General features: G+C 47.7%; 1 protein-coding gene across 6 annotated transcripts in view; it reads right to left on the minus strand.

The window, feature by feature from the left end:
* Window positions 1–13,315, minus strand: part of shroom3 (shroom family member 3) — a 547,942-nt gene that overhangs the window by 50,145 nt on the left and 484,482 nt on the right. For all 6 annotated transcript variants that reach the window (XM_038791699.1, XM_038791697.1, XM_038791701.1 and 3 more), the window contains one exon: window positions 4,381–7,723. In XM_038791699.1, coding sequence (XP_038647627.1) covers window positions 4,381–7,723 — 3,343 coding nt within the window. The remainder of the gene's footprint in view (window positions 1–4,380; window positions 7,724–13,315) is intronic.

Below are 13,315 nucleotides of genomic sequence, written 5' to 3' on the forward strand. Positions count from 1 at the left end.
ATCTCCAGGTTCGGGACTTTCTCAAGAAACAGGTGGGGACATTTCCGCTGTTACCCCCGCGAAGGATACAGGACAGGGTGGTGTCTGGCATCTGGGTAGGAGAGGGGAAGGTGTTGGACATATATCAGGAGCTGCAGGAGGCGGAGGAAGCCTCAGTGGAGGAGCTGAAGGGCAAGTGGGAGGAGGAGCTGGGCAAGGAGCTGGATGAGGGCCTGTGGGCTGATGCCCTGGGCAGGGTGAATTTGTCCGCATCATGCGCCAGGCTCAGTTTGATTCAGTTTAAGGTGATGCAGCGGGTTCACATGATGACGGCAAGAATGAGCAAGTTCTTTGGGGTTGAGGCCAGGTGCGTGAGATGTTCAGGGAGTCCAGCGAACCATGTCCATATGTTCTGGGCATGCCCGGCGCCTAAAGAATTCTGGCAGGGTTTTGCGAGGGCCATGTCCAGGGTTTTGGACACGCGAGTGAAGTAGAGTCCAACAATATTTGGGGTGTCGGAGGATCCGGGAGTGCAGGAAGCGAAAGAGGCCGAGGTGTTGGCTTTTGCCTAGTAGCCAGGAGGCAGATCTTGTTAATGTGGAGGGACTCAAATCCCCCCGAGCGTGGAGACCTGGGTTAGCGATATGGCTTGGTTTCGCAGCCGGAGAGAATAAAGTTTGCCTTGAGAGGGTCCTTGCTGGGGTTCTCCCGGCGGTGGCAACCGTTCCTTGACTTTCTGGGGGTGCAGTAAAATGTCAGCAGCGGGGGGTGGGGGGGGGGGGGGGGGGGGGGGGGCTCAGGTGTGGGGACTTGTTGATATAACGTTTATTTTTGTTTTGTATAATGATAGCAGCCATCTCGTTTTGTTAAATATTTTGCGTTTATTGTTTTTCTTTTTGCTATGTAAAAATCCTGGTTGGAAAAAGCTTTAATAAAAATAATTTTTAAAAAAAGAATGAGGACTGGTGGAGCGTGGGTCATACAGGCTCCAATCTCTGCTGAATGCGGACACCAAGATATTGGTAAAGGTATTGGCATTAAGGCTGGAGGTGTCCCCCCCAAGGGTAATTGGGGATGATCAGACAGGGTTTGTTAAGAGCAGACAGTTGTCTTTGAAGGTGAGGTGGCTGCTGAATATGGTGCTCTCTCCAGCAGAGGGAAGGGGGAGGTGGTAGTGGCATTCAATGTGGAGCAAGCATTTGACCGGGTGGAATGGAGTTATCTGATTGCTGTGTTGGAGAAATTTGGGGTTGGGCCGAAGTTTCTGGATGAGTGAAGCTGCTGTAACAGGAACCGATGGCGAGCATGATCTGAATTTGAGTATTTTCCAATGCACCGGGGAACGAGGCAGGGGTGTCCCATGTCTCCTCTTCTGTTTGCGTTGGCCTTAAAACCTTTGGCCATTGTGCTGAGGAACACGGAGTTGTGGAAGGGGATAGTGAGGGGTGGGGGGGGGGGGGGGGGGGGGGGGGGGGGGAGAACATGAGGTGTCCTTGTATGCGGATGAGTTGTTGTTACACATTGCGGAGCCGGGCTCCTCGGTGGGGGACATAATGGGTTTGTTTCAAAGATTTGGGATGTTCTCAGGGTATAAGCTGAACTTTGGAAAAACTGAGTATTTTGTAGTTTCCTCTCCAAGGGTGGGAGCTGGGGTAAGGGGAGCTGCCATTCCGTGTTGGGGCAGCGTCTAACTACAGGTATCTGGCGGTGCTCGTGGCCAAGGATTGGGCAGGGCTTCGGAAGTTGAATTTCTGTAGCTTGGTGGGGAGGGTGAAGGCTGATTTGTCGAGATGGGATAATCTTCCTCTGTCGCACATTTTACCATGATGTGGAGATGCCGGCGTTGGACTGGGGTGAGCACAGTAAGAAGTCTTACAACACCAGGTTAAAGTCCAACAGGTTTATTTCAAACACGAGCTTTCGGAGCACGGCTCCTTCTTCACCTGAAGAAGGAGCCGTGCTCCGAAAGCTCGTGTTTGAAATAAACCTGTTGGACTTTAACCTGGTGTTGTAAGACTTCTTACTGTGCACATTTTACCATGATTTGTTTATGTTTCAGTGCCTGCCGGTCTGTTTGCCTAAGGTGTTTTTCAAGGGCGTGGACAGGCTGATCTCTTTGTTTGTCTGGGCGGGAAGGTGGCCAGGATAAGGAAGTGGTGCTGCAGAGGGGACGGGACGGCAGTCGGGTGGGAGTCGGGGGGGGGGGGGGGGGGGGGCTGTGCCTCCCAAATCTGATATACTATTATTGGGTGGCAAATGCAGAGAAGGTTTAGGGATGGAATATGGAGGCGGGGCTCTGTGGGTAAGGATGGAGGGTGTCGGGATTTCAGGTGCTGGCAATGGCACCGCTCCCAATGGCCCCGAGAAAGTATTCGGTGAGTCCGATGATGGTGGCCACGCCAGGCTGAAGATTTGGAGGATTCAGCAGCATTTTTGGTTGGGAGTGAGGTCGGGGGGGGAAGCTGATCAGGGAAATCACAGATTTGAGCTGGGGAGGATGGATGCGAGGTTCCAGGGATGGAAGGAGAGGGAGATCAGGGAGATGAAAGATATGTTTCTGGGAGGGCAGTTTGCGAGTTTGGAGGAGCTGAGTGAGAAGTTTGGGCTGGTGCCGGGGGAGAGTTTCTGCTGCATGCAGATGCGGGACTGTGCCAGGATGGTCTCCCGACAGCCCACTTCTTTGCTGTTAGAAGGGATGCTGTCAGCGGGGTGGGGGGTGGTTAGAGAGGGGGCCGTCTCGGCAATTTATGGGAGGATTTGGAGGAGGATAAGGTGTCCATGGAGGGGGTTACGGCTAAGTGGGAGTAAGAGCTGGGGGGGGGGGGGGCATTGGAGGAGGGATTGTGGCGTGAGGTGCTACAAAGGGTGAATGCCTTGAGTTTGTGTGTGAGGCTAGGGCTGATACAGCTGAAGGTGGTGATCAGGGCATACCTGAGAAAGTCAAGGATGAGCCAGCTGTTTGAGGTGGATGCCTGTGAGCGATGTGGGAAGGGTCCTGCGAATGAGCACATGTAGTCTGGTCCTGTCCAGGAGAAGTTTTAGAGGGTGGTTTTCAGCACCATTTTGGGGGTTTTGTATGTCAATGTGGAGCCCAGTCCCCTGGAAGCCACATTCGGGTTGTCGGATCAGCCGGAGCCGTGTGCAGGGGCCTTCACCTTGCTGATTGCTCGCAGGCCTTGTTGGGGTGGAGGTCAGCTTCTCCACCCTGTGCCTTGGTGTGGCGGGGCGACCTGCTGGAGTTCTTAGCCTTGGAAAAGGTGAAATGTGCTCTAAGGGAGGCGAGTGATGGGTTCCACAAAAGTTGGGGTTTGTTTATTCTGCATTTTGGCGAGTTGGTTACCGTTGACTGATTGGGGGGGGGGGGGGGGGGGGGGGGGGGGGGGGGGGGGGGGGGGGGTGGTCGAATGTGTTGGGTGGGTTTGTTATTGTTGTAAAATATAAAAAGTTGAAAATTTGGAATAAGATTACTTTCTTAAAAAATGCACATTTCCTGTCGGGCCATTGGACGATGGTCAGACGAGGAAGACCATGACTAAATTTTACTTTCCCTAGCTCCTGCCCTCCCACTGTTACTTCAGCTGCAATAAAAACAGAAAACGCTGGAAACATTCAGCAGGTCTGGCAGCATCTACGAAGGGAGAAACAAAGGGAACTTTCAGGGTCTGTGACCCTTCATCAGAGTTCTAATGGAAGGTCATTGACCTGAAACCCTCTGTCTCTCTCCACAGATGCTGCCAGACCTGGTGAGTGTTCCAGCATTTTCTGTTTTTATTTTGGATTTCCAGCACTCGCAATGATTTTCGTCTCTTCGGCTGAGGACAGCCAGACTCGGAGTGAGGAAGTTGCATTATGTGGAGAGAATTAGGAAGTTGGGATGTTCTTCTAGGGGCTGGGAGCTTCCTTACCTTTAAAGGCCATCACCACAGCAGATGCTGCATTTTCTACAGGGATATCGGAAGAACCAAAACTATGATTTATAATAATAATAGTCTTATTATGGTCACAAGTAGGCTTACATTAACACTGCAATGAAGTTACTGTGAAAAGCCCCTAGTCGCCACATTCCGGCGCCTGTTCGAGTACACAGAGGGAGAATTCAGAATGTCCAAATTACCTAACAGCACATCTTTTGGGACTTGTGGGAGGAAACCGGAGCACCCGGAGGAAACCCACGCAGACACGGGGAGAACGTGCAGACTCTGCACAGACAGCGACCCAAGCCGGGAATCGAACCTGGGACTCTGGCGCTGTGAATCACCAGTGCTAACCACAGTTCTACCTTTTGATTTTTATCATTATTAAGTAATTGAATGTGGGTCATTGAACGCAGAAACTGAAAATGTTCTTCTTTGTGGTCAATGTTGCCCCTTTAACTCAGTTGTCAGTTAATTTTGCACCTACCTCTGAGATCATTTCAGCTGAGGGTGATGATCTTGACCGAACGTGGACAGCTATTGGGTTTTCAGATCGTTCGAGTAGGTTGTCGGCAGATGCAAACTTCCCAGAATTCCTTGCAGACGAGTGCCTATCAAACGCCGGCTGTTGCTGATGGTGATACTGATTTTGACGCGACTGATTGTACACTCGGATTGGATCATGAGGAACTATCTTATTTAGTGTTAACTCTGAGGCATACGTACGTTCCATGTTCATTTTGTGCCGACTCAGTGAGGCTCCGCCACCAGCCTGATGTGCACTGCCGTAGAAATCAAAGCTGCCAGATAGTCCAGGGGGGAGAGTCGAGGAAACACGAGCTCCTTCAGGCAATCTCTCAACCAGCTGGCGACCATAGATGCTCTGATCAAGCAGCGAGCTCATACTCGAACAGGAAGAAATGCTCTGATCATCAGATCTGCTTGGTTGCATGTAAACACTTTGCGATCGTTCCTTAACAACCCCAGTTTCCTGCACAATGGGCCTTTTGCCTGTTTTTCGGTGAATGTAGTCAGCAAGGGCGTTCTGCTGGATCTGTTTTAGTTCAGGTTTAGACAGATTCACTGTTGACAAGGTTCTTGCATCTCTTTCGAAAAGCTTCCGTCTGTCTGCCACGGATCGGAGCTCTGTGGCTTCGGGGAACGTAAACGTCCGATCTTTTTTTTGCTGATCGGCAAATAAGGTTTCACTGTCCGATACTCCCAGCTCATTTATTTTCTCAGGCTCCGAGTACGATCGCTTCTTTTGCTCTGCTGTCAAGCGTTTCCTGTTTCCGATGCGTGCCACATGATGACTGCTTTGAAGCTCTTTGCTGTTGAAATCTGGCATTGGATTCCTAATTTCTGTTGGCGTGATGCAATGCCTTTCCTTTGGTATGTGAAAGAGCTTTGCCTGAGACACTGACCCAACATGGGCCGAGGCTGGCCTGTCAGGAGTCTTTTGTTTGTTCACATACGGAGGGGTTAAGTCCAGGTCTTTACGTCGGAAAGAAGTGGCCCTCAGCACCTTGCTTTGAGCATCCTTCAGGCTGTTTCTGTAAGCTCGATTAAATGCATTATCAGGGGTAGAGCCCGAAAGATCGTCTTCCCAGAGGGTGTCCTTTTCAGCTTTTTCCATCAGCTGGATAGAACTTTTGCTCTTGCCGAGCTGGGCTCCCTTGTTTGTGATGGGAAGTGAAGCACGGCTACTCCTTTGTGCAGACTTAGCAGCAAACTGCAGCTCTTCATCCTGACGCATAACGTCCTCCATTATATTACCGGCATCTCTACTCTCGCACGTCAAATGGTGCAGGATAGGGGTCTTGTCTGCAGTTATTAGGTTGTTCAGCGAAGTTGATGGCTGCCACGCTGGCTGGCCTTCCGTGACACTGTACCTGTTCCTCACATCATCCACGCAGTTAATAGAACTTCTCGCACTGGAAGACTGGCTTAACCTAACAGAGTCTGAACCATAGTGAAATCCTCGGGTATTTGGGCCTCTCTCACTCTCGTGCTCACGTTGCTCAATCTTATTGACAGTCTCGAGGACAGAGGAACGTTTTGCCATTTCAGGTTTTCCAAACTGACCACTTTGGGAACTCTGAGTGCTGCTGGTACTATACCGTGACCTGCTGATATCAAACTTGTTTTGCTGCTCCTGGCATTGATTCTGCTCCTCATATTTTGGTTGAACTGTGTTGATTATGTCACTGTAGCGTTTAGGACACAATTGCCTTTCATAGTTACTCCAGTAGTCAGAGACCTGTTCTTTGCAATCCGGACCCCATTTTGGAGGTAATCGGCTATCATTGTAACTTTCCCACTGCTGTAATGTTTTTGCATCCAAACTCTGTTGTCTACGGTGAACCATTTTGCTTTCTTGGGGGTTCTGCCATAGAGGAGAGCTTTTTCTGTCTTGGTTCTCATCCTGCATCCGAGATGGATGACTTTCCCGTTCAATTTTCCTCTGATAGGGTTCTCCATCCACTTGAACCTTTCCTTGCCAGCTCTCAGCTCGCTGTCTGGACGGGACTTTCTCGCTGCTTTTTCTTCTTTGCTGTATTTGCGGAGGTTCAATATTTCTAGAACGATATTGTGCATCTCTTGTGCCGGCACTGGTTGGGGAAGTGTGACAAGACAGTGGGCCAACATCAGGACACACTGGAGCCATGTCAGGAGAACATTTTGAATCAGAGAAGGCATGTACCTTGTAATGACCATACTGTCCTTCTGGATGATTTGATACCTTCTCGTATTCATTGTTACAATCAAGGTGTGCAACATTGGATTGATAAGCGGCAGACTTATTGACAATGCTTTGGTTTTTGCTTTCTTCTACATTGCACGGAGCACATTTAGTCCTTTCATTTGAATTTTGAGCGTTGTGTGTATTTTCTCTACTTAGAGCAGGGTAGGGTATCCCATTATTGCCGTTTTGATGCAAACAGTTAGTGTTGTTGGTTGGTGCCTGGGCATACCGTGGTTCAGGCTGAGGCACTGGATAAATTCCAGTTGGTAGCATTGCTTGACCTGGTTGTGGTGCTTGAGTGTAACTGTGCTTAGGCTGAATAGCTGGGCTACTTTCAGGGCTCTTCTCCAACACTGTGTTGAGTTGCCCTTCTATAAATACAGGCTTCAGTGAATGGGTTTGTCCACAAGACCCCGTGCTGATATGGTGAGGCCACGCTCCCTTTGGCTGAGGTCGAACAGGCTTGGCCTGTCCATCCAGACTTGACCAGGAGGCAGGTTTCTCATGACTTCTAATTGCCATGAAACTGTCACTGCGGGTTGGAGGAAGGGGAGGTGCTTTATTATCTGTCTCAAAAGAGCTCCTACTCGGGTTATTCCACACTGGTCCAATACTGTGCCTGTTGCCACTGTAGGGCTTGTAATAGCTCCTGGGGTCGGTTTGGGCTCGGCCGTTAGAGCTCTTAGCCGTTGAGGGGCAGCTAACTTCATGTTCCTCAGAGATTCCGCTGTGGGAGTCGTAGACTGTTTTTACATACTTTATGTCAGCTTGTCTGATTCCTTCATGTAGGCTATTCCTGGAAGGCATGTTTTCCATGGAATAAGAACGTTCAGTGCGCAAGGTTGGAGCTGGGTATTCAGGAATACTGGAACTTGTAGAGAAGGAGCTGTAGGCAGAATCCCTCTTGCTATGATGGTGGGGAAGCTGATCTATGCTGTTGGTAGATTTGGCAGAGGAGAGGTTGCAGGAGTGGTAAGGAGGGTTGGTCTGGTCCAGACTTTCCATGCTACCCCTTGAACTGTACTGATCAGGACTCCTTCTTAGATACCCGTGATCATAGCCAGAGAGGTCACTGGTAGAAGAACTGGTGAGGTAAAAGAAAAGTATTTTACCAAAGATTGGCACTGATAAACAGGTAAATTCAAACAAGAAGAAAAACAATTTAATGTCCAGAATCTATCGTGTGCAGTAATTGAAGACATAAAATAAAACGTCGACAGGAAAAAACAATATTCTTTATTTATTATGTTGCCAAACGGAAGCTATAATATTCACGTACCTTGAACTACAAACATCAATGTTATTGTGATTAGTTATCAGGGCTTCAAAAACCAATATTAACTTTCAGGACATTATAAAAAAAAGTTTTGGTATGCTAATTATATTAGCAGATCGGCTAGGCTATGTGGCAGAATGATTTTACTGACCTCATATTTCATTAAAGGTGGGCGGGTGGGGATCGAACCATCTCCCCCACACAATACCATTCTTGAAATAGAATAGAATTTGTGGCTGGTTTCCAGCCTCCAATTGGCAGGACAGGCTGCGATACGAGTGCAAAAACCTAAACCTATTGATTCAGAGGCAAGAATGGAACCTGGAGCAAACTAGAAGTTTTAGGAATTACACACACTTCCTATAAATGGCAACAAAATTCCCAGGAGAATGTCCCTGATATTATCGATGTGGAGATGCCGGCGTTGGACTGGGGTGAGTGCAGTAAGAAGTCTTACAACACCAGGTTTGTTTCATTTCTCGGCATTCTTATGAAAAAACATTCTTCACTCATGTTAAGCAACAACCTGACAGATCTGTTTGTCTTTACAGATAAGTTAAAAAGAAATGAAGGGTTATGAAAACTAAATGTCAGAGATCCCTATAGCTCTTCAGATACTAGAGACCGTTGTTATCATAGTTGCTACAAAGAAGGTGCAGCATACTGAAAAACTAATACAATGCTGAAAGCATTTGAATATTGAGGTTTGTGTATCCAGGAACCAGAGATTCCCACCAGTAAATAGCATCTCAGCAGTGTAATATATTAAGACAGAATATCTGTTTACCTGTTGCCATTTACACAGACTGAGTTTTTTGTTCAAAGAATTTTTAAACTCAGTGATGGGTTTCCTTAATGGCCAGTGGCAAATAGCTCCAATAATCAAAAGACAGCGAGTGATGCTTGTATCTAACACCTTGCGCTGCATGTCTTTCAACTTCTCCCATTATAAATTCCTATGTTTACAATTATAATGGACACTGTCAATGCAAACCCGTCAGGTTGTAATTACACCCTTCAACCAGTGGGGATGCTGTCACTGGCACTCTGTAATTGCAATGTGACAATTTACATCAGCAGTTTAAATACAAGTGCATACACCAAAATTTATAATGGAAATATCAATCTATGACTTTAAAGGGAGGATTGAATTGCATGTGTGCCGCCTGCTCAACTATTCCCACCCTCTAGTTCTGCTTTACCTGCGACAGTATTTCATCTTGATTCCTCATGCGCAATGTCACAGGGCATATACAGCACATCTGCTACCATCTTTTTTTTTTAATTTGTTTTTAATTAAGGCTTTTTTCCAAACAGAATTTTTACATAACCAATAACAGAAAAGAAAAAGAAGAATATTTAACAAAACCAGGTGGCTGTTGTCATTATACAAAAAGAGAAGATACATTAAACGAACAGTTCTCCACCTAAACCACCCCTCTTCTCCCCCCCCCCCCCCCCCCCCCCCCCCCCCCCCGCCCCTCCGGATTGCTGCTGCTGCTGACATTTTACCGCTCCACTAGAAAGTCAAGGGACGGTTGCCAGTGCCGGGAGAACCCCAGCAAGGACCCTCTCAAGGCAAACTTTATTTGCTCCAGGCTGAGAAACCCAGCCATGTCACTAACCCAGGTCTCCACACTCGGGGGTTTCGCGTCTCTCCACATTAACAAGATCCGTCTCCGGGCTACCAGGGAGGCAAAGGCCAAAACCTCGGCCTCTTTCGCTTCCTGCAATCCCGGATCCTCTGACACCCCAAAGATCCCTATCTCTGGACTTGGCTTCACCTGCGTATCCAAGATCCTGGACATAACCCTCGCAAAGCCCTGCCAGAATTCTTTAAGCACCGGGCATGCCCAAAACATATGGACATGGTTCGCTGGACTCCCTGAACATCTTGCACAGCTGTCCTCCACCCCAAAGAACTTGCTCATTCTCGCCGCTCACCATTTTGTACCTACCCCCTTGCCCACCACTATACCCACCGCCTTGACTGCCACCCGTTTGCTAACCAGAATTGCCACCCCCCTGGTCTCAGAGTCCAGCCCTGAGTGGAACACCTGGCCCACCCATCCCCTCCTTAACCTTGTTTGGTCAGCAAGTTTTAAGTGCGTCTCCTGTAGCATGGCCACGCCCACCTTTAATCCCTTTAAATGCGAGAACACGCGCGCCCTCTTGACCGGCCCGTTCAGACCCCTCATATTCCACGTGATAAGTCTGGATGGGGGGGGGGGGGGGGGGGGAGTACCCATTTCATTTTTTTCCAATTAAGGGGCAATTTAGCTATGCTGCACATCTTAGGGTTGTGGGGGGTGAGACAAGGGGAGAACGTGCAAACTCCACATGTAAGTGACCCGGGGCGGGGAATCCAACCAGGTCCTTGGCCCTGTGAGGCATCAGTGCTAACCACTGTGCCACCATGCCGCCCCGTGTTGCTGTCATTCTGAACAGATGTTGTTTCTTTCATTACCGTATCTGCAATTTCTTTCCCACACTAATTGCAAGACATAGTGACACCTTAAATCTGGTATAGATTCAGCAGATGCTGAATATGGTCCCATCCATGCACTTCAGAAAACCATATAAATTGCAGGGAAAATTATTTGGACTCAACTGGCAGCAAGGTAGCATTATGGATAGCACAATTGCTTCACAGCTCCAGGGTCCCAGGTTCGATTCCAGCTTGGGTCACTGTCTGTGCGGAGTCTGCACATTCTCCCCGTGTCTGCGTGGGTTTCCTCCGGGTGCTCCGGTTTCCTCCCACAGTCCAAAGATGTGCAGGTTAGGTGGATTGGCCATGATAAATTGCCCTTCGTGTCCAAAATTGCCCTTAGTGTTGAGTGGGGTTACTGGGTTATGGGGATAGGGTGGAGGCGTTGACCTTGGGGTAGGGTGCTCTTTCCGAGAGCCGGTGCAGACTCGATGGGCCGAATGGCCTCCTTCTGCACTGTAAATTGTATGATTAAAAAAAAAACTGTCTCTTGTTGTTCCTACACAAACTACAAAGATCTGCATAAATATTCCAATGTTACAAAGTCTCCATACAGTGTGAAATAAAAAAAAGCTCACTTAATTTGATTCCACAATGAATGGAGAGGCGGAAAGATTCCAGGCGCAGCACTGTGCAATTAGAAACCTAATGTTACCCAAGATCACTTTTCTGTGTCTGATGAATGTGCCCAGGCAACAAGAGATGTCCCTGTGGTTACTCAACGTAATGCCAACTCACAACCTCCTTGGCTGTATAACAAAACATTGTACTTTTGGGGTCTGGCACTGGAGCAGGACCCTACCTCAAGGTGAAGCAACTGAAAGTTAAACCTAGTATCACATTATTTGGTGACAGGTAAGTAAGATAACTACAGGGAATTGATAATTTTAGAAAAGTGTATTAAAATCAGCTTTTGGTTCCACAACACTAACCATTTGCATAGCACCGTTAGCATCTACCTGCTTTGCTCCCTATCCTTTGATGCTCTTAACTGTGGTGATATGCATCACTGTAAATACACAAGGAGTTAATGTAAGTACACGTAGACTAGCTAGACACTAGAGGGAGCACCAGAGACATGACACACAGACATTCAACCAATAGGTCAGTAAGATAGGACACGACCAATGGGCATTCACGATACACACAGAGGTGACACTACCACAGGGGGGCATTACACCAATCCATATATAAAGGACACAGCACACATGATCTGGCTCTTTCCAGTGGAGACACTCAGTGAGTACAGACACAGTGTTGATTGAACATCACACCCACTACGTGGATTGTAGCAGACTGGTTCGTCAGTCTGAGTAGCTATAGAAGGATTAACAGTAGAGGCGAATCCGAGTAGGGGAATTGTTAATAGTTTAATAAATGTGTTGAAGTTATCTCCACGTTTGAACCTTCCTTTGTCAGAGTGAACATCAAGGAAGCAGCTTATGCTACGCCAAGAGCATAACAAAACATTAATTAATAAAAATAACGCTATCCTAGTGTTGAAAGTTTTAACTGACCCAGACTCCACCGCTCCCAGATTTCTACTGCACTCCTGAATGGAGCAGGTTATAATGCAATTAAGTTCCCTGATCCTTGATTCTTCTATAAGAGAAGATATTGCAAATAATAACAACAGTGCTGTACCATAACATGATCGGGCCATGCGTCAATGACTGTAGTGCACAGGCACATATTGGTCGCCCCAGTTTCCCAGACTGCAGCTACCCAACACCTTGCTCAAAAAGTTAATGCGGGAGCCCCAGCCATGAGCACGAGCCATTTATTAGCCCACGTGAAACAAAACCCAAAACCGACTTCTTTAAAAACTCACACGTGTTTCCCAGAAAGGCCATTGGGTAATGATCAGGAGCAGCAACCAGGGATGATGATTTTTGTCTTAACTAACCCAGAGGTATTCAGTGCAAAAACCATCAAGGAAGATCCGGCTGTCACACTGGCTGTCAGCAGCCAATGCGGAAAGATATCCTATTTTTCGCAAAACAGGATTTTAACTTTGCTCTGATAAAATATTAAATTGGAAGCCAATGAAAGGACATTATGATTTATGAAACCAACTTGCATATACATTTCAGGAGAAAAGTAGATTGTTTTCAATCTGCTTACTTGCTCATTGATTTCATATTCAAATGTTTATTTGCCACTCTGAAAATGAAATAAATCCTAACAGCCTCCCTTTATTTTTTGGACTTTCACCTCTGTAGAATCCGTATCCAGATAATGTTTGATTGTTCCTATGATTACGTAATTAGTTTGCACCTGTGACTGTCACGAATTAAGCAAATTCACCAGGACAACAGACGATGTTGTAACACGCAACGCACAAAGGAACTTGGCAAGTACATACGGGTGCAAATGTTAGTCAAAATATGGACTGGCACAATAATGACAATGTTAAGTATTTAAACTATTAAAAATGTATCAAGTCAAATCAAAGGGAACCTTTACCAGAAGACTAATTTCAACATAGTGGCAGAGACTTTGGGCACGATTCTCCAGAACGATTTCTAAGTGTGTTAGTGAATGGGAACTGCTACGAGCTTCCCGGCACCATTCAACATTAATTGGTCCACTTAACGAGGCCTCACGGCCGTCACGCTGTAAATGAAGGCTCGCCAGCTGACTCGGTGGGACCGCACTCGCCAGCCCCCCGCTAACAAGGTTGAGGAGCACTTAAACAGCACTTGCACAACCAACCACAGTCAGCTCGTAGCCATGGTGTCACGACAACCGGCCCCAAGGTTTGGAGACACGGACCTGGGGAGGCTCCGAGATGCGGTGGAAGCCAGGAAGGATGTCCTGTTCCCCGAAGGTCCCGGAGGGTGAGCCGCAGGGCAGCCAGTGCCACCTGGGATGAAGTGGCAGTGGCTGTCAGCTTGGGGAGCATGACCAGG

The sequence above is a fragment of the Scyliorhinus canicula genome, chromosome 3 (assembly GCF_902713615.1).
Source record: "Scyliorhinus canicula chromosome 3, sScyCan1.1, whole genome shotgun sequence".
NCBI classification, from domain to species: Eukaryota; Metazoa; Chordata; class Chondrichthyes; order Carcharhiniformes; family Scyliorhinidae; genus Scyliorhinus; species Scyliorhinus canicula.